The sequence below is a fragment of the Oncorhynchus gorbuscha genome, linkage group LG14 (assembly GCF_021184085.1).
Source record: "Oncorhynchus gorbuscha isolate QuinsamMale2020 ecotype Even-year linkage group LG14, OgorEven_v1.0, whole genome shotgun sequence".
Classification (NCBI taxonomy): domain Eukaryota; kingdom Metazoa; phylum Chordata; class Actinopteri; order Salmoniformes; family Salmonidae; genus Oncorhynchus; species Oncorhynchus gorbuscha.
In genome coordinates, this window is record NC_060186.1 from 78,536,171 (window position 1) to 78,558,670 (window position 22,500).

Genomic DNA, 22,500 nt, shown 5'->3' on the forward strand with positions numbered 1-22,500 from the left:
CAGGGTTATAATGTTAGTGCTGCAGAGATCTCTTGTTATGCTCATCGAGGGTTGGTGGTATGTGGACTGTAGGGAGATACAGTAGATAACTTGGTTGTATCTCTATAGCAGGGTTATAATGTTAGTGCTGCAGAGATCTCTTGTTATGCTCATCGAGGGTTGGTGGTATGTGGACTGTAGGGAGATACAGTAGATAACTTGGTTGTATCTCTATAGCAGGGTTATAATGTTAGTGCTGCAGAGATCTCTTGTTATGCTCATCGAGGGTTGGTGGTATGTGGACTGTAGGGAGATACAGTAGATAACTTGGTTGTATCTCTATAGCAGGGTTATAATGTTAGTGCTGCAGAGATCTCTTGTTATGCTCATCGAGGGTTGGTGGTATGTGGACTGTAGGGAGATACAGTAGATAACTTGGTTGTATCTCTATAGCAGGGTTATAATGTTAGTGCTGCAGAGATCTCTTGTTATGCTCATCGAGGGTTGGTGGTATGTGGACTGTAGGGAGATACAGTAGATAACTTGGTTGTATCTCTATAGCAGGGTTATAATGTTAGTGCTGCAGAGATCTCTTGTTATGCTCATCGAGGGTTGGTGGTATGTGGACTGTAGGGAGATACAGTAGATAACTTGGTTGTATCTCTATAGCAGGGTTATAATGTTAGTGCTGCAGAGATCTCTTGTTATGCTCATCGAGGGTTGGTGGTATGTGGACTGTAGGGAGATACAGTAGATAACTTGGTTGTATCTCTATAGCAGGGTTATAATGTTAGTGCTGCAGAGATCTCTTGTTATGCTCATCGAGGGTTGGTGGTATGTGGACTGTAGGGAGATACAGTAGATAACTTGGTTGTATCTCTATAGCAGGGTTATAATGTTAGTGCTGCAGAGATCTCTTGTTATGCTCATCGAGGGTTGGTGGTATGTGGACTGTAGGGAGATACAGTAGATAACTTGGTTGTATCTCTATAGCAGGGTTATAATGTTAGTGCTGCAGAGATCTCTTGTTATGCTCATCGAGGGTTGGTGGTATGTGGACTGTAGGGAGATACAGTAGATAACTTGGTTGTATCTCTATAGCAGGGTTATAATGTTAGTGCTGCAGAGATCTCTTGTTATGCTCATCGAGGGTTGGTGGTATGTGGACTGTAGGGAGATACAGTAGATAACTTGGTTGTATCTCTATAGCAGGGTTATAATGTTAGTGCTGCAGAGATCTCTTGTTATGCTCATCGAGGGTTGGTGGTATGTGGACTGTAGGGAGATACAGTAGATAACTTGGTTGTATCTCTATAGCAGGGTTATAATGTTAGTGCTGCAGAGATCTCTTGTTATGCTCATCGAGGGTTGGTGGTATGTGGACTGTAGGGAGATACAGTAGATAACTTGGTTGTATCTCTATAGCAGGGTTATAATGTTAGTGCTGCAGAGATCTCTTGTTATGCTCATCGAGGGTTGGTGGTATGTGGACTGTAGGGAGATACAGTAGATAACTTGGTTGTATCTCTATAGCAGGGTTATAATGTTAGTGCTGCAGAGATCTCTTGTTATGCTCATCGAGGGTTGGTGGTATGTGGACTGTAGGGAGATACAGTAGATAACTTGGTTGTATCTCTATAGCAGGGTTATAATGTTAGTGCTGCAGAGATCTCTTGTTATGCTCATCGAGGGTTGGTGGTATGTGGACTGTAGGGAGATACAGTAGATAACTTGGTTGTATCTCTATAGCAGGGTTATAATGTTAGTGCTGCAGAGATCTCTTGTTATGCTCATCGAGGGTTGGTGGTATGTGGACTGTAGGGAGATACAGTAGATAACTTGGTTGTATCTCTATAGCAGGGTTATAATGTTAGTGCTGCAGAGATCTCTTGTTATGCTCATCGAGGGTTGGTGGTATGTGGACTGTAGGGAGATACAGTAGATAACTTGGTTGTATCTCTATAGCAGGGTTATAATGTTAGTGCTGCAGAGATCTCTTGTTATGCTCATCGAGGGTTGGTGGTATGTGGACTGTAGGGAGATACAGTAGATAACTTGGTTGTATCTCTATAGCAGGGTTATAATGTTAGTGCTGCAGAGATCTCTTGTTATGCTCATCGAGGGTTGGTGGTATGTGGACTGTAGGGAGATACAGTAGATAACTTGGTTGTATCTCTATAGCAGGGTTATAATGTTAGTGCTGCAGAGATCTCTTGTTATGCTCATCGAGGGTTGGTGGTATGTGGACTGTAGGGAGATACAGTAGATAACTTGGTTGTATCTCTATAGCAGGGTTATAATGTTAGTGCTGCAGAGATCTCTTGTTATGCTCATCGAGGGTTGGTGGTATGTGGACTGTAGGGAGATACAGTAGATAACTTGGTTGTATCTCTATAGCAGGGTTATAATGTTAGTGCTGCAGAGATCTCTTGTTATGCTCATCGAGGGTTGGTGGTATGTGGACTGTAGGGAGATACAGTAGATAACTTGGTTGTATCTCTATAGCAGGGTTATAATGTTAGTGCTGCAGAGATCTCTTGTTATGCTCATCTTGTTAGGGTTGGTGGTATGTGGACTGTAGGGAGATACAGTAGATAACTTGGTTGTATCTCTATAGCAGGGTTATAATGTTAGTGCTGCAGAGATCTCTTGTTATGCTCATCGAGGGTTGGTGGTATGTGGACTGTAGGGAGATACAGTAGATAACTTGGTTGTATCTCTATAGCAGGGTTATAATGTTAGTGCTGCAGAGATCTCTTGTTATGCTCATCGAGGGTTGGTGGTATGTGGACTGTAGGGAGATACAGTAGATAACTTGGTTGTATCTCTATAGCAGGGTTATAATGTTAGTGCTGCAGAGATCTCTTGTTATGCTCATCGAGGGTTGGTGGTATGTGGACTGTAGGGAGATACAGTAGATAACTTGGTTGTATCTCTATAGCAGGGTTATAATGTTAGTGCTGCAGAGATCTCTTGTTATGCTCATCGAGGGTTGGTGGTATGTGGACTGTAGGGGAGATACAGTAGATAACTTGGTTGTATCTCTATAGCAGGGTTATAATGTTAGTGCTGCAGAGATCTCTTGTTATGCTCATCGAGGGTTGGTGGTATGTGGACTGTAGGGAGATACAGTAGATAACTTGGTTGTATCTCTATAGCAGGGTTATAATGTTAGTGCTGCAGAGATCTCTTGTTATGCTCATCGAGGGTTGGTGGTATGTGGACTGTAGGGAGATACAGTAGATAACTTGGTTGTATCTCTATAGCAGGGTTATAATGTTAGTGCTGCAGAGATCTCTTGTTATGCTCATCGAGGGTTGGTGGTATGTGGACTGTAGGGAGATACAGTAGATAACTTGGTTGTATCTCTATAGCAGGGTTATAATGTTAGTGCTGCAGAGATCTCTTGTTATGCTCATCGAGGGTTGGTGGTATGTGGACTGTAGGGAGATACAGTAGATAACTTGGTTGTATCTCTATAGCAGGGTTATAATGTTAGTGCTGCAGAGATCTCTTGTTATGCTCATCGAGGGTTGGTGGTATGTGGACTGTAGGGAGATACAGTAGATAACTTGGTTGTATCTCTATAGCAGGGTTATAATGTTAGTGCTGCAGAGATCTCTTGTTATGCTCATCGAGGGTTGGTGGTATGTGGACTGTAGGGAGATACAGTAGATAACTTGGTTGTATCTCTATAGCAGGGTTATAATGTTAGTGCTGCAGAGATCTCTTGTTATGCTCATCGAGGGTTGGTGGTATGTGGACTGTAGGGAGATACAGTAGATAACTTGGTTGTATCTCTATAGCAGGGTTATAATGTTAGTGCTGCAGAGATCTCTTGTTATGCTCATCGAGGGTTGGTGGTATGTGGACTGTAGGGAGATACAGTAGATAACTTGGTTGTATCTCTATAGCAGGGTTATAATGTTAGTGCTGCAGAGATCTCTTGTTATGCTCATCGAGGGTTGGTGGTATGTGGACTGTAGGGAGATACAGTAGATAACTTGGTTGTATCTCTATAGCAGGGTTATAATGTTAGTGCTGCAGAGATCTCTTGTTATGCTCATCGAGGGTTGGTGGTATGTGGACTGTAGGGAGATACAGTAGATAACTTGGTTGTATCTCTATAGCAGGGTTATAATGTTAGTGCTGCAGAGATCTCTTGTTATGCTCATCGAGGGTTGGTGGTATGTGGACTGTAGGGAGATACAGTAGATAACTTGGTTGTATCTCTATAGCAGGGTTATAATGTTAGTGCTGCAGAGATCTCTTGTTATGCTCATCGAGGGTTGGTGGTATGTGGACTGTAGGGAGATACAGTAGATAACTTGGTTGTATCTCTATAGCAGGGTTATAATGTTAGTGCTGCAGAGATCTCTTGTTATGCTCATCGAGGGTTGGTGGTATGTGGACTGTAGGGAGATACAGTAGATAACTTGGTTGTATCTCTATAGCAGGGTTATAATGTTAGTGCTGCAGAGATCTCTTGTTATGCTCATCGAGGGTTGGTGGTATGTGGACTGTAGGGAGATACAGTAGATAACTTGGTTGTATCTCTATAGCAGGGTTATAATGTTAGTGCTGCAGAGATCTCTTGTTATGCTCATCGAGGGTTGGTGGTATGTGGACTGTAGGGAGATACAGTAGATAACTTGGTTGTATCTCTATAGCAGGGTTATAATGTTAGTGCTGCAGAGATCTCTTGTTATGCTCATCGAGGGTTGGTGGTATGTGGACTGTAGGGAGATACAGTAGATAACTTGGTTGTATCTCTATAGCAGGGTTATAATGTTAGTGCTGCAGAGATCTCTTGTTATGCTCATCGAGGGTTGGTGGTATGTGGACTGTAGGGAGATACAGTAGATAACTTGGTTGTATCTCTATAGCAGGGTTATAATGTTAGTGCTGCAGAGATCTCTTGTTATGCTCATCGAGGGTTGGTGGTATGTGGACTGTAGGGAGATACAGTAGATAACTTGGTTGTATCTCTATAGCAGGGTTATAATGTTAGTGCTGCAGAGATCTCTTGTTATGCTCATCGAGGGTTGGTGGTATGTGGACTGTAGGGAGATACAGTAGATAACTTGGTTGTATCTCTATAGCAGGGTTATAATGTTAGTGCTGCAGAGATCTCTTGTTATGCTCATCGAGGGTTGGTGGTATGTGGACTGTAGGGAGATACAGTAGATAACTTGGTTGTATCTCTATAGCAGGGTTATAATGTTAGTGCTGCAGAGATCTCTTGTTATGCTCATCGAGGGTTGGTGGTATGTGGACTGTAGGGAGATACAGTAGATAACTTGGTTGTATCTCTATAGCAGGGTTATAATGTTAGTGCTGCAGAGATCTCTTGTTATGCTCATCGAGGGTTGGTGGTATGTGGACTGTAGGGAGATACAGTAGATAACTTGGTTGTATCTCTATAGCAGGGTTATAATGTTAGTGCTGCAGAGATCTCTTGTTATGCTCATCGAGGGTTGGTGGTATGTGGACTGTAGGGAGATACAGTAGATAACTTGGTTGTATCTCTATAGCAGGGTTATAATGTTAGTGCTGCAGAGATCTCTTGTTATGCTCATCGAGGGTTGGTGGTATGTGGACTGTAGGGAGATACAGTAGATAACTTGGTTGTATCTCTATAGCAGGGTTATAATGTTAGTGCTGCAGAGATCTCTTGTTATGCTCATCGAGGGTTGGTGGTATGTGGACTGTAGGGAGATACAGTAGATAACTTGGTTGTATCTCTATAGCAGGGTTATAATGTTAGTGCTGCAGAGATCTCTTGTTATGCTCATCGAGGGTTGGTGGTATGTGGACTGTAGGGAGATACAGTAGATAACTTGGTTGTATCTCTATAGCAGGGTTATAATGTTAGTGCTGCAGAGATCTCTTGTTATGCTCATCGAGGGTTGGTGGTATGTGGACTGTAGGGAGATACAGTAGATAACTTGGTTGTATCTCTATAGCAGGGTTATAATGTTAGTGCTGCAGAGATCTCTTGTTATGCTCATCGAGGGTTGGTGGTATGTGGACTGTAGGGAGATACAGTAGATAACTTGGTTGTATCTCTATAGCAGGGTTATAATGTTAGTGCTGCAGAGATCTCTTGTTATGCTCATCGAGGGTTGGTGGTATGTGGACTGTAGGGAGATACAGTAGATAACTTGGTTGTATCTCTATAGCAGGGTTATAATGTTAGTGCTGCAGAGATCTCTTGTTATGCTCATCGAGGGTTGGTGGTATGTGGACTGTAGGGAGATACAGTAGATAACTTGGTTGTATCTCTATAGCAGGGTTATAATGTTAGTGCTGCAGAGATCTCTTGTTATGCTCATCGAGGGTTGGTGGTATGTGGACTGTAGGGAGATACAGTAGATAACTTGGTTGTATCTCTATAGCAGGGTTATAATGTTAGTGCTGCAGAGATCTCTTGTTATGCTCATCGAGGGTTGGTGGTATGTGGACTGTAGGGAGATACAGTAGATAACTTGGTTGTATCTCTATAGCAGGGTTATAATGTTAGTGCTGCAGAGATCTCTTGTTATGCTCATCGAGGGTTGGTGGTATGTGGACTGTAGGGAGATACAGTAGATAACTTGGTTGTATCTCTATAGCAGGGTTATAATGTTAGTGCTGCAGAGATCTCTTGTTATGCTCATCGAGGGTTGGTGGTATGTGGACTGTAGGGAGATACAGTAGATAACTTGGTTGTATCTCTATAGCAGGGTTATAATGTTAGTGCTGCAGAGATCTCTTGTTATGCTCATCGAGGGTTGGTGGTATGTGGACTGTAGGGAGATACAGTAGATAACTTGGTTGTATCTCTATAGCAGGGTTATAATGTTAGTGCTGCAGAGATCTCTTGTTATGCTCATCGAGGGTTGGTGGTATGTGGACTGTAGGGAGATACAGTAGATAACTTGGTTGTATCTCTATAGCAGGGTTATAATGTTAGTGCTGCAGAGATCTCTTGTTATGCTCATCGAGGGTTGGTGGTATGTGGACTGTAGGGAGATACAGTAGATAACTTGGTTGTATCTCTATAGCAGGGTTATAATGTTAGTGCTGCAGAGATCTCTTGTTATGCTCATCGAGGGTTGGTGGTATGTGGACTGTAGGGAGATACAGTAGATAACTTGGTTGTATCTCTATAGCAGGGTTATAATGTTAGTGCTGCAGAGATCTCTTGTTATGCTCATCGAGGGTTGGTGGTATGTGGACTGTAGGGAGATACAGTAGATAACTTGGTTGTATCTCTATAGCAGGGTTATAATGTTAGTGCTGCAGAGATCTCTTGTTATGCTCATCGAGGGTTGGTGGTATGTGGACTGTAGGGAGATACAGTAGATAACTTGGTTGTATCTCTATAGCAGGGTTATAATGTTAGTGCTGCAGAGATCTCTTGTTATGCTCATCGAGGGTTGGTGGTATGTGGACTGTAGGGAGATACAGTAGATAACTTGGTTGTATCTCTATAGCAGGGTTATAATGTTAGTGCTGCAGAGATCTCTTGTTATGCTCATCGAGGGTTGGTGGTATGTGGACTGTAGGGAGATACAGTAGATAACTTGGTTGTATCTCTATAGCAGGGTTATAATGTTAGTGCTGCAGAGATCTCTTGTTATGCTCATCGAGGGTTGGTGGTATGTGGACTGTAGGGAGATACAGTAGATAACTTGGTTGTATCTCTATAGCAGGGTTATAATGTTAGTGCTGCAGAGATCTCTTGTTATGCTCATCGAGGGTTGGTGGTATGTGGACTGTAGGGAGATACAGTAGATAACTTGGTTGTATCTCTATAGCAGGGTTATAATGTTAGTGCTGCAGAGATCTCTTGTTATGCTCATCGAGGGTTGGTGGTATGTGGACTGTAGGGAGATACAGTAGATAACTTGGTTGTATCTCTATAGCAGGGTTATAATGTTAGTGCTGCAGAGATCTCTTGTTATGCTCATCGAGGGTTGGTGGTATGTGGACTGTAGGGAGATACAGTAGATAACTTGGTTGTATCTCTATAGCAGGGTTATAATGTTAGTGCTGCAGAGATCTCTTGTTATGCTCATCGAGGGTTGGTGGTATGTGGACTGTAGGGAGATACAGTAGATAACTTGGTTGTATCTCTATAGCAGGGTTATAATGTTAGTGCTGCAGAGATCTCTTGTTATGCTCATCGAGGGTTGGTGGTATGTGGACTGTAGGGAGATACAGTAGATAACTTGGTTGTATCTCTATAGCAGGGTTATAATGTTAGTGCTGCAGAGATCTCTTGTTATGCTCATCGAGGGTTGGTGGTATGTGGACTGTAGGGAGATACAGTAGATAACTTGGTTGTATCTCTATAGCAGGGTTATAATGTTAGTGCTGCAGAGATCTCTTGTTATGCTCATCGAGGGTTGGTGGTATGTGGACTGTAGGGAGATACAGTAGATAACTTGGTTGTATCTCTATAGCAGGGTTATAATGTTAGTGCTGCAGAGATCTCTTGTTATGCTCATCGAGGGTTGGTGGTATGTGGACTGTAGGGAGATACAGTAGATAACTTGGTTGTATCTCTATAGCAGGGTTATAATGTTAGTGCTGCAGAGATCTCTTGTTATGCTCATCGAGGGTTGGTGGTATGTGGACTGTAGGGAGATACAGTAGATAACTTGGTTGTATCTCTATAGCAGGGTTATAATGTTAGTGCTGCAGAGATCTCTTGTTATGCTCATCGAGGGTTGGTGGTATGTGGACTGTAGGGAGATACAGTAGATAACTTGGTTGTATCTCTATAGCAGGGTTATAATGTTAGTGCTGCAGAGATCTCTTGTTATGCTCATCGAGGGTTGGTGGTATGTGGACTGTAGGGAGATACAGTAGATAACTTGGTTGTATCTCTATAGCAGGGTTATAATGTTAGTGCTGCAGAGATCTCTTGTTATGCTCATCGAGGGTTGGTGGTATGTGGACTGTAGGGAGATACAGTAGATAACTTGGTTGTATCTCTATAGCAGGGTTATAATGTTAGTGCTGCAGAGATCTCTTGTTATGCTCATCGAGGGTTGGTGGTATGTGGACTGTAGGGAGATACAGTAGATAACTTGGTTGTATCTCTATAGCAGGGTTATAATGTTAGTGCTGCAGAGATCTCTTGTTATGCTCATCGAGGGTTGGTGGTATGTGGACTGTAGGGAGATACAGTAGATAACTTGGTTGTATCTCTATAGCAGGGTTATAATGTTAGTGCTGCAGAGATCTCTTGTTATGCTCATCGAGGGTTGGTGGTATGTGGACTGTAGGGAGATACAGTAGATAACTTGGTTGTATCTCTATAGCAGGGTTATAATGTTAGTGCTGCAGAGATCTCTTGTTATGCTCATCGAGGGTTGGTGGTATGTGGACTGTAGGGAGATACAGTAGATAACTTGGTTGTATCTCTATAGCAGGGTTATAATGTTAGTGCTGCAGAGATCTCTTGTTATGCTCATCGAGGGTTGGTGGTATGTGGACTGTAGGGAGATACAGTAGATAACTGGTTGTATCTCTATAGCAGGGTTATAATGTTAGTGCTGCAGAGATCTCTTGTTATGCTCATCGAGGGTTGGTGGTATGTGGACTGTAGGGAGATACAGTAGATAACTTGGTTGTATCTCTATAGCAGGGTTATAATGTTAGTGCTGCAGAGATCTCTTGTTATGCTCATCGAGGGTTGGTGGTATGTGGACTGTAGGGAGATACAGTAGATAACTTGGTTGTATCTCTATAGCAGGGTTATAATGTTAGTGCTGCAGAGATCTCTTGTTATGCTCATCGAGGGTTGGTGGTATGTGGACTGTAGGGAGATACAGTAGATAACTTGGTTGTATCTCTATAGCAGGGTTATAATGTTAGTGCTGCAGAGATCTCTTGTTATGCTCATCGAGGGTTGGTGGTATGTGGACTGTAGGGAGATACAGTAGATAACTTGGTTGTATCTCTATAGCAGGGTTATAATGTTAGTGCTGCAGAGATCTCTTGTTATGCTCATCGAGGGTTGGTGGTATGTGGACTGTAGGGAGATACAGTAGATAACTTGGTTGTATCTCTATAGCAGGGTTATAATGTTAGTGCTGCAGAGATCTCTTGTTATGCTCATCGAGGGTTGGTGGTATGTGGACTGTAGGGAGATACAGTAGATAACTTGGTTGTATCTCTATAGCAGGGTTATAATGTTAGTGCTGCAGAGATCTCTTGTTATGCTCATCGAGGGTTGGTGGTATGTGGACTGTAGGGAGATACAGTAGATAACTTGGTTGTATCTCTATAGCAGGGTTATAATGTTAGTGCTGCAGAGATCTCTTGTTATGCTCATCGAGGGTTGGTGGTATGTGGACTGTAGGGAGATACAGTAGATAACTTGGTTGTATCTCTATAGCAGGGTTATAATGTTAGTGCTGCAGAGATCTCTTGTTATGCTCATCGAGGGTTGGTGGTATGTGGACTGTAGGGAGATACAGTAGATAACTTGGTTGTATCTCTATAGCAGGGTTATAATGTTAGTGCTGCAGAGATCTCTTGTTATGCTCATCGAGGGTTGGTGGTATGTGGACTGTAGGGAGATACAGTAGATAACTTGGTTGTATCTGTATAGCAGGGTTATAATGTTAGTGCTGCAGAGATCTCTTGTTATGCTCATCGAGGGTTGGTGGTATGTGGACTGTAGGGAGATACAGTAGATAACTTGGTTGTATCTGTATAGCAGGGTTATAATGTTAGTGCTGCAGAGATCTCTTGTTATGCTCATCGAGGGTTGGTGGTATGTGGACTGTAGGGAGATACAGTAGATAACTTGGTTGTATCTGTATAGCAGGGTTATAATGTTAGTGCTGCAGAGATCTCTTGTTATGCTCATCGAGGGTTGGTGGTATGTGGACTGTAGGGAGATACAGTAGATAACTTGGTTGTATCTCTATAGCAGGGTTATAATGTTAGTGCTGCAGAGATCTCTTGTTATGCTCATCGAGGGTTGGTGGTATGTGGACTGTAGGGAGATACAGTAGATAACTTGGTTGTATCTCTATAGCAGGGTTATAATGTTAGTGCTGCAGAGATCTCTTGTTATGCTCATCGAGGGTTGGTGGTATGTGGACTGTAGGGAGATACAGTAGATAACTTGGTTGTATCTGTATAGCAGGGTTATAATGTTAGTGCTGCAGAGATCTCTTGTTATGCTCATCGAGGGTTGGTGGTATGTGGACTGTAGGGAGATACAGTAGATAACTTGGTTGTATCTCTATAGCAGGGTTATAATGTTAGTGCTGCAGAGATCTCTTGTTATGCTCATCGAGGGTTGGTGGTATGTGGACTGTAGGGAGATACAGTAGATAACTTGGTTGTATCTCTATAGCAGGGTTATAATGTTAGTGCTGCAGAGATCTCTTGTTATGCTCATCGAGGGTTGGTGGTATGTGGACTGTAGGGAGATACAGTAGATAACTTGGTTGTATCTCTATAGCAGGGTTATAATGTTAGTGCTGCAGAGATCTCTTGTTATGCTCATCGAGGGTTGGTGGTATGTGGACTGTAGGGAGATACAGTAGATAACTTGGTTGTATCTCTATAGCAGGGTTATAATGTTAGTGCTGCAGAGATCTCTTGTTATGCTCATCGAGGGTTGGTGGTATGTGGACTGTAGGGAGATACAGTAGATAACTTGGTTGTATCTCTATAGCAGGGTTATAATGTTAGTGCTGCAGAGATCTCTTGTTATGCTCATCGAGGGTTGGTGGTATGTGGACTGTAGGGAGATACAGTAGATAACTTGGTTGTATCTCTATAGCAGAGTTATAATGTTAGTGCTGCAGAGATCTCTTGTTATGCTCATCGAGGGTTGGTGGTATGTGGACTGTAGGGAGATACAGTAGATAACTTGGTTGTATCTCTATAGCAGGGTTATAATGTTAGTGCTGCAGAGATCTCTTGTTATGCTCATCGAGGGTTGGTGGTATGTGGACTGTAGGGAGATACAGTAGATAACTTGGTTGTATCTCTATAGCAGGGTTATAATGTTAGTGCTGCAGAGATCTCTTGTTATGCTCATCGAGGGTTGGTGGTATGTGGACTGTAGGGAGATACAGTAGATAACTTGGTTGTATCTCTATAGCAGGGTTATAATGTTAGTGCTGCAGAGATCTCTTGTTATGCTCATCGAGGGTTGGTGGTATGTGGACTGTAGGGAGATACAGTAGATAACTTGGTTGTATCTGTATAGCAGGGTTATAATGTTAGTGCTGCAGAGATCTCTTGTTATGCTCATCGAGGGTTGGTGGTATGTGGACTGTAGGGAGATACAGTAGATAACTTGGTTGTATCTCTATAGCAGGGTTATAATGTTAGTGCTGCAGAGATCTCTTGTTATGCTCATCGAGGGTTGGTGGTATGTGGACTGTAGGGAGATACAGTAGATAACTTGGTTGTATCTGTATAGCAGGGTTATAATGTTAGTGCTGCAGAGATCTCTTGTTATGCTCATCGAGGGTTGGTGGTATGTGGACTGTAGGGAGATACAGTAGATAACTTGGTTGTATCTGTATGTGTTGCCATATAGAGCGACGTGCAGATCAGTAACCTGGAGCTGAAGGACAACTACCTTCTGGCTGAGGGGACTGGCTACCTCATGGAGATGTTCAAGGAGAACTTTACTATTCAGAGTCTAGTACGTATAGAATAGTATTATAGAATAGCATTATAGAATAGCATTATAGTATTATAGAATAGTATTATAGTATTATAGAATGGTATTATATAATAGTATTATAGAATAGCGTTATAGAATAGCATTATAGTATTATAGAATAGTATTATAGTATTATAGAATAGTATTATAGTATTATAGAATGGTATTATATAATAGTATTATAGAATAGCATTATAGAATAGCATTATAGTATTATATAATAGTATTATAGTATTATAGAATGGTATTATATAATAGTATTATAGAATAGTATTATAGTATTATAGAATAGTATTATAGAATAGTATTAAAGAATACTATTAAAGAATAGTATTATAGAATATTATTATAGAATTGTATTATAGAATATTATAATAGAATAGTATTATAGAATAGTATTATAGAATTATAGTATTAAAGAATAGTATTATAGAATAGTATTATATTATTAAAGAATAGTATTAAAGAATAGTTTTATATTATTAAAGAATAGTATTATAGAATAGTATTATAGTATTATAGCATAGTATTATAGTGTTATAGAATAGTATTATAGAATAGTATTATATTATTAAAGAATAGTATTATAGAATAGTATTATATTATTAAAGAATAGTATTATAGAATAGTATTATAGAATAGTATTATATTATTAAAGAATAGTATTATAGAATAGTATTGCATGGTTATCTTTATGGGAAAGCCTTCCCAGAAGAGTGGAGGCTGTTCTAGCAGCAAAGGGGGGACCAACTCCATATTAATGCCCATGATTTTGGAATGAGATGTAAGACGAGCCGGTGTCCACATACTTTTGGTCATGCAGTGTATACGTCTCTGGTTTCTACATTTCCTCCACCAGAGGGTGACATAGCCTAGGTTACCAATGCCAGAGCCATAACATCAAAGCAAGGTTACTTGAGTTTTGTGATTTCCTATTCGTTTTTATTTCTATTCGTTTTTAGATTTTTATTAGGAATTCAGTTTAGTTTCAGTTCGTTTTCAGACTTGATTTACTCGTTTTAATTCAGTTTCAGTTCTATAAAAACATATCTATTTCGTTTTTATATTATTTAGCTTCAGTTCTAGATTATGGATAGGAGGCTAGGAGCAATGAATATGTTGTAGAACTATAGCAGGGCTATTTCAGTACTATTTATTAATGTGTTGTAGACCTATAGCAGGGCTATTTCAGTACTATTTATTAATGTTGTAGACCTATAGCAGGGATATTTCAGTACTATTTATTAATGTGTTGTAGACCTATAGCAGGGCTATTTCAGTACTATTTATTAATGTTGTAGACCTATAGCAGGGGTACTGCAGTACTATTTATTCATGTTGTAGACCTATAGCAGGGGTATTTCAGTACTATTTATGAATGTGTTGTAGACCTATAGCAGGGGTATTTCAGTACTATTTATTAATGTGTTGTAGACCTATAGCAGGGGTATTTCAGTACTATTTATTAATGTTGTAGACCTATAGCAGGGATATTTCAGTACTATTTATGAATGTGTTGTAGACCTATAGCAGGGCTATTTCAGTACTATTTATGAATGTGTTGTAGACCTATAGCAGGGCTATTTCAGTACTATTTATTAATGTGTTGTAGACCTATAGCAGGGGTACTGCAGTACTATTTATGAATGTGCTGTAGACCTATAGCAGGGGTATTTCAGTACTATTTATTAATGTTGTAGACCTATAGCAGGGATATTTCAGTACTATTTATTAATGTTGTAGACCTATAGCAGGGGTATTTCAGTACTATTTATTAATGTTGTAGACCTATAGCAGGGGTACTGCAGTACTATTTATTAATGTTGTAGATCTATAGCAGGGGTACTGCAGTACTATTTATTAATGTGTTGTAGACCTATAGCAGGGGTACTGCAGTACTATTTATTAATGTTGTAGACCTATAGCAGGGGTACTGCAGTACTATTTATTAATGTTGTAGACCTATAGCAGGGGTACTGCAGTACTATTTATTAATGTGTTGTAGACCTATAGCAGGGCTATTTCAGTACTATTTATTAATGTTGTAGACCTATAGCAGGGGTACTGCAGTACTATTTATTAATGTTGTAGACCTATAGCAGGGGTACTGCAGTACTATTTATTAATGTGTTGTAGACCTATAGCAGGGGTACTGCAGTACTATTTATTCATGTTGTAGACCTATAGCAGGGGTATTTCAGTACTATTTATGAATGTGTTGTAGACCTATAGCAGGGCTATTTCAGTACTATTTATTAATGTTGTAGACCTATAGCAGGGCTATTTCAGTACTATTTATTAATGTTGTAGACCTATAGCAGGGGCACTGCAGTACTATTTATTAATGTTGTAGACCTATAGCAGGGGTACTGCAGTACTATTTATTAATGTTGTAGACCCATAGCAGGGCTATTTCAGTACTATTTATTAATGTGTTGTAGACCTATAGCAGGGGTACTGCAGTACTATTTATTAATGTGTTGTAGACCTATAGCAGGGGTACTGCAGTACTATTTCTTAATGTGTTGTAGACCTATAGCAGGGGTACTGCAGTACTATTTATTAATGTTGTATACCTATAGCAGGGGTACTGCAGTACTATTTATTAATGTTGTAGACCCATAGCAGGGGTATTTCAGTACTATTTATTAATGTGTTGTAGACCTATAGCAGGGGTATTTCAGTACTATTTATTAATGTTGTAGACCTATAGCAGGGGTACTGCAGTACTATTTATTAATGTGCTGTAGACCTATAGCTTGGACCATGTTAGTTTGTTGTTGATGGTCCTTCTGTAGCTCAGTTGGTAGAGCATGGCGCTTGTAACGCCAGGGTAGTGGGTTCGATCCCCGGGACCACCCATACGTAGAATGTATGCACACATGACTGTAAGTTGCTTTGGATAAAAGCGTCTGCTAAATGGCATATATTTATTTATATTTTTGATCTGGACGCCAAGGAACCCGAAGCTCTCAACCTGCTCCACTGCAGCCCCATCGATGAGAATGGGGGTGTGCTTGGTCGTCTTTTTCCTGTCGTCCACAATCATCTCCTTAGTTTTGACCACGTTGAGGGATAGGAGGTTGTTGTCCTTGCATCACATGGTCAGGTCTCTGACCTCCTCCCTATAGGCTGTCTCATCGTTGTCAGTGATCAGGCCTAACACTGTTGTGTCATACACACGTTTAGCAGATGTTAATGCGAGTGTAGCAAAATGTTTGTGATTCTACTTCCGACTATGCAGTAAGAGGGCTGAGAACGCACCCTTGTGGGGCCCCAGTGTTGAGGATCAGCGGGGTGGAGATGTTGTTTCCTACCTTCACCACCTGGAGGCGGCCCGTCAGAAAGTCCAGGACCCAGTTGCACAGGGCGGGGTCGAGACCCAGGGTCTCGAGCTTAATGAAGAGTTTGCAGTTACTATGGTGTTAGACTAGTCTCTCAAAGCACTTCATGATGACAGAAGTCATTGCAATGGGACGGCAGTCATTTAGTTCAGTTACCTAAGCTTTCTTGCGAACAGGAACAATGGTGGCCATCTTGAAACATGTGGGGACAACAGACTGGGACAGGGATTGATTGAATATGTCCGTAAACACACCAGCCAGCTGGTCTGCGCATGTTCTGAGGACGCAGCTAGGGATGCCATCTGGGCCAGCAGCCTTGCGAGGGTTACCACGTTTAAATGTTTTACTCACGTTTGCCAAGGAGAAGGAGAGCCCACAGGCTTTGGTAGCAGGCCATGTAAATGGCACCGTATTGTCCTCGAGCAAAGAAGTTTAATTTGTCTGGGAGCAAGATGTAAATGTCCGCAACGAGGCTGGTTTTCTGTTTGTAATCCGTGATTGACTGTAGACCCTGCCACATACGTCTCGTGTCTGATCCATTGAATTGCGACTCTGCTTTGTCTCTTTACTGACGCTTTGCTTGTTTGATTGCCTTGCAGAGGTAATAGCTACACTGTTTGTATTCGGTCATGTTTCCGGTCACCTTGCCATGATTAAAAGCGATGTTTCGCACTTTCAGTTTTACACGAATGCTGCCATCAATCCACGGTTTCTGGTTAGGGAAGGATTTAATAGTCACAGTGGGTACGACATCTCCGATGCACTTGCTAATAAACTCGCTCACCGAGTCAGCGAATACATCAATGTTGTTGTCTGAGGCTATCCGGAACATATCCCAGTCCACGTGATCGAAGCAATCTTGAAGCATGGAATCCGATTGGTCAGAACAGCGTTGTACTGACCTGAGCATGGGCGTTTCCTGTTTTGGTTTCTGTGTATAGGCTGGGAGCAACAAAATGGAGTCATGGTCAGATTTTCCGAAGGCAGGGCTTTGTATGCATCGCGGAAGTTAGAGTAGCAATGATCCAGAATGCTACCAGCTCGTGTCATGCATTCGATATGCTGATAGAATTTAGGAAGTCTTGTTCGCAGGTTAGCTTTGTTAAAATCCCCGCCTACAATAAATACAGCCTCAGGATGTGTGGTTTCCAGTTGACATAGAGTCCAGTGAAGTTATTTCAGGGCCGACGAGGGATCTGCTTGAGGGGGGGATCTACACGGCTGTGACTATTATCGATGAGAATTCTCTTAGAAGATAATGCGGTTGTAAGGAATTCTAGGTCAGGTGAACAAAAGGACTTGAGTTCCTGTATGTTTTGAGTACACCATGAGTTGTTAATCATAAGGCATACACCCCACCCTTCTTCTTACCAGGGAGATATTTGTTTCTGTCGGTGCGATGCGTGTTGAAAGTGGGTGGCTGTACCGAATCTGACAATATTTCCTGACTGAGCCATGTTTCAGTGAAACAGAGAATGTTACAATCTCTGATGTCTCTCTGGAAGACAACTCATGCCTTAATTTCGTCCACCTTGTTATCTAGAGATTGGACATTGGCGAGTAATATACTCGGAAGCGGTGGATGGTGTGCTCGCCTTCTGAGTCTGACCCTTAGGCCGCTCCGTCAGCCTCTCCTGCAGCGACCACACTGTTTTGGGTCGGTCGGCCTCTGGGATAAGATCGCATGTCCAGGGTGGAAGGTCTGAACAAAAGATCTATGTGGGGAAAGTTGTATTCCTGGTCGTAATACCGGTAAATTGACATCGCTTTTATATCCAATAGTTCACACAAAATAAAAATGTAAAGTGAACACGTTTCCATCGTATTTTCAAATTTTTTCACAAAAAAAAAGGATTTGTTAAATGGCAAATGTCCTCTGGTCTTGGCAAGTGCTCCCTAGCCAACAGCTCGCGTGTACAATACGGGTAGGCTGTGGCGGTAGGCTAGTCTACATGATGAGATTATTATGGATAAGAGCGAGAATATTTTTATTTGTCAAGAATCGATCATCATGTCACCAGGATCAGACACTCAATATTTATTGGAAAGGAGCATCAAGATCACCGTGCACTTCCACCAACCTTTTGAAGCTAATCATAACTTATTTCATTTGTAGCGTAATAAATTGCATGGTTTCCGGAGTCGTAGTGGGAGGACCACACACCATGTCACCACGTGACTCCAAGTTTACTTCCATATGATGGTTATTATATTAATAGTCGTAGTGGGAGGACCACACACCATGTCACCACGTGACTGGGAGGACCACACACCCAAGTTTACTTCCATATGATGGTTATTATATTAATAGTCGTAGTGGGAGGACCACACACCATGTCACCACGTGACTCCAAGGTTACTTCCATATGATGGTTATTATATTAATAGTCGTAGTGGGAGGACCACACACCATGTCACCACGTGACTCCAAGTTTACTTCCATATGATGGTTATTATATTAATAGTCGTAGTGGGAGGACCACACACCATGTCACCACGTGACTCCAAGGTTACTTCCATATGATGGTTATTATATATAATATTATATTAATATTTGCGCAGAAAGGCTTTTTCACTACCATTTCTCACATAATTCATTTTAGACACAAAAAGATCCCACCATGTCGAACGAATAAATTATCTTTTTTACAATTTTACAGAAACGTCCTGTTTCCATCACAAATATATAGTATGACTTTACTAGCATAACAACTGTAGATGGAAACGTGGTTACAAACTAGGCCTATTTTAAAACATTGACATCTACTGGCAGCATTTACCAGCCAGATTCATCAGGTCGAAAACCCCATTAGATTTGTGCCCCCCCCCCATTTTGCAGTCAAAGACAATAGTTTAATTATAGTTGTAGTTTTTCAAATGTTTTTCCAAATTATTTCATTTGACTAAATATTTTTTCCAATTTTAGTTTCAGTTTTCGTAAAACAATATAATAACCTTCTTACAGAGTATTACATGTGACTCTGGTTTATGCGTCAAACCACGGCCCAATAGTGTAGTGGCTGACAGGAAATGTGTCTTTTTCCAGAACCTCTCCAACAACCACCTCCAGTCAGCAGGATCTAAACGCATCTGTAAAATGCTGTTAGACAATGTCTCCGTCAAATCAATCAACCTATCAGGTGCTGTATAGTTGTATCTATGGCCTACTGTATACACACACGTTGAATCGTTGTCTACATGTATGTAAACATTAAAGCTTTCCTCAAACAGGAAATGGGTTCGTCGACGCTGATGCCAAAAGGTTGGCAGACGCTCTGGCAGTAAGTTATGTTTTATATCTGTCATGAATCACCAGGAGGCCGTTTCAAACAACACATACAAAGAGCTACTGTAGAAATCTGGTAACTTTCCACAAATTCCCTGTTTTGGGGGGGTGGTGGTGGGGGGGTTAGCAGATTTGTGCAACCCTATGACTCTTCCCCCTCCAACAGAACAACTATAGGCTGAAAGACCTGGACCTGAGTCACAACCAGTTCTGTGACACGGGAGGAGAACACCTGGGACAGATGCTAGGTGAGACGGTGGATGTGGCTGGATCGCATTAGTAGAAACCAAGACTGTTCTCAGGGCAGGTTTACGAGCAGAAGTGACTTTTCCTAGCAGGTTATAGGATAACTTAAGCAGCAGGTTAATAAGAGAATTGACATAACAGGTTAGGAGAATTTAGATTAAGGTTTGGAAAAGGGCTAGGGTTCGCTAAAATGCTACAATTGTCAACGACGCGCCGCCAACATATCTAGATACAACCTGCCCTGAGAACAGTCTTTGTTTCCACTATGCTGCGTCGATGTGTCCCTGTCAAATAGCACCCTATTCCCTATGGGCCCTTGTCAAATAGCACCCTATTCCCTATGGGCCCTGGTCAAATAGCACCCTATTCCCTATGGGCCCTTGTCAAATAGCACCCTATTCCCTATGGGCCCTGGTCAAATAGCACCCTATTCCCTATGGGCCCTGGTCAAATAGCACCCTATTCTCTATGGGCCCTGGTCAAATAGCACCCTATTCCCTATGGGCCCTGGTCAAATAGCACCTTATTCCCTATGGGCCCTGGTTAAATGGCATCCTATTCCCTATGGGCCCTGGTCAAATAGCGCCCTATTCCCTATGGGCCCTGGTCAAATAGCACCCTATTCCCTATGGGCCCTGGTCAAATAGCACCCTATTCCCTATGGGCCCTGGTCAAATAGCACCCTATTCCCTATGGGCCCTGGTCAAATAGCACCCTATTCCCTATGGGCCCTTCCATTTGGGATGCATTGGGAGTCTTACTCCCATTACAGGCCCCGAGGGACACCTGTGAGTGCATGTTTCCTCTCCATACTTCTGATCAACAGCACTCAATCTGATAATTGATGAATATGACATCTCGTCACTTTTGCCTGGACCAATTGTAAATTCCCTTTTTTCCCCAACTGATTTGTTGATTGGCCCGTTTTTCTTTCCTCTCAGCCAATAACGAGGGCCTGGAGATGCTGGACCTGAGCTGGAACCATTTGAGGATGAGTGGAGCCGTGACACTGTGTGCTGGACTAAAGGTAGTCCTAGTATTATCTGACTAAAAGTCATAGAAACGCTGACCTCCGCTGTCCACTCCTCTTCTGTGCCACAATCTCCTCCCCTATCCACCCTCCTCTCCCATCCTCCTCCCCTCCTTTGCCATCCTCCTCTCTAAATCCCCTCCCCTATCGACCATACGATCCTCCTCCCCTCCTCTCTAAATCTCGTCCCCTATCCACCCTCCTCTCCCATCCTCCTCCCCTCCTTTCCCATCCTCCTCTCCAAATCCCCTCCAATATCGACCATACGATCCTCCTCCCCTCCTCTCCCATCCTCCTCTCTAAATCTCCTCCCCTCCCCTATCCACCCTCCTCTCCCATCCTCCTCTCTAAATCTCCTCCCTTCCCCTATCCACCCTCCTCTCCCATCCTTCTCTCTAAATCTCCTCCCCTCCCCTATCCACCCTCCTCTCTAAATCTCGTCCCCTATCCACCCTCCTCTCCCATCCTCCTCCCCTCCTTTCCCAGCCTCCTCTCTAAATCTCCTCCCTTCCCCTATCCACCCTCCACTCCCATCCTCCTCTCTAAATCTCCTCCCTTCCCCTATCCACCCTCCACTCCCATCCTCCTCTCTAAATCTCCTCCCTTCCCCTATCCACCCTCCACTCCCATCCTCCTCTCTAAATCTCCTCCCTTCCCCTATCCACCCTCCACTCCCATCCTCCTCCCCTCCTCTCTCCTCCAGGTAATATGATGTAACAGGTGATAGATATCAGGTAACAGGTAATATGATGTAACAGGTGATAGATATCAGGTAACAGGTAATATGATGTAACAGGTGATAGATATCAGGTAACAGGTAATATGATGTAACAGGTGATAGATATCAGGTAACAGGTAATATGATGTAACAGGTGATAGATATCAGGTAACAGGTAATATGATGTAACAGGTGATAGATATCAGGTAACAGGTAATATGATGTAACAGGTGATAGATATCAGGTAACAGGTAATATGATGTAACAGGTGATAGATATCAGGTAACAGGTAATATGATGTAACAGGTGATAGATATCAGGTAACAGGTAATATGATGTAACAGGTGATAGATATCAGGTAACAGGTAATATGATGTAACAGGTGATAGATATCAGGTAACAGGTAATATGATGTAACAGGTGATAGATATCAGGTAACAGGTAATATGATGTAACAGGTGATAGATATCAGGTAACAGGTAATATGATGTAACAGGTGATAGATATCAGGTAACAGGTAATATGATAACCCAAAACCTTAGATCTGGATGAGTAAACCAATCAAATCAAATTTTATTTATATAGCCCTTCGTACATCAGCTGATATCTCAAAGTGCTGTACAGAAACCCAGCCTAAAACCCCAAACAGCAAGCAATGCAGGTGAAGAAGCACGGTAAACTGATAAACTGATATGTGTATCTGGTCTCTGACACCCAAAGTCAATAAACTACTTTTAGTTATCAATAAAATGTGGAAAGTTTGTATTTTTTGTTGTTGTGAAATACCCCTTTTCCGTGGAGGTTTTGGTATTGCTATAGAACAAGACAAACAGCAATGCTTCTCCTAAGGGCCTTAACCAGGCTCTAAGGCACCTCTACCTGTCTGTACCACAGTTATTGCCATTCTTCTAAAAAAAAAAGGGTGAAAAATAAATAATTTAATATAAAATATAAAGTTATATCTGCAAAATGTACTGTATAATTTTGACATAATTAGTATTTTTTTCATGTCCCAGATCTCAGAAGTGTTTTGGTGTTGTCTTCCTCTTTCATGAACCAATAAGTATGTCACCTTACATACAATTACTTTTGATTGGCAACCCAGCATTGTGTGATTGGATTGCAGATAGTAATATAATAATATAATAATATATGCCATTTAGCAGACGCTTTTATCCAAAGCGACTTACAGTCATGTGTGCA

General features: G+C 41.7%; 1 protein-coding gene across 1 annotated transcript in view; it reads left to right on the forward strand.

The window, feature by feature from the left end:
- LOC123995574 (leucine-rich repeat-containing protein 74A-like) overlaps positions 1–22,500 on the forward strand; it is a 32,906-nt gene that overhangs the window by 4,583 nt on the left and 5,823 nt on the right. Inside the window, exons 3-7 of the mRNA XM_046299205.1 lie at positions 12,545–12,652; positions 19,064–19,157; positions 19,249–19,298; positions 19,470–19,551; positions 20,491–20,576. Coding sequence (XP_046155161.1) covers positions 12,545–12,652; positions 19,064–19,157; positions 19,249–19,298; positions 19,470–19,551; positions 20,491–20,576 — 420 coding nt within the window. The remainder of the gene's footprint in view (positions 1–12,544; positions 12,653–19,063; positions 19,158–19,248; positions 19,299–19,469; positions 19,552–20,490; positions 20,577–22,500) is intronic.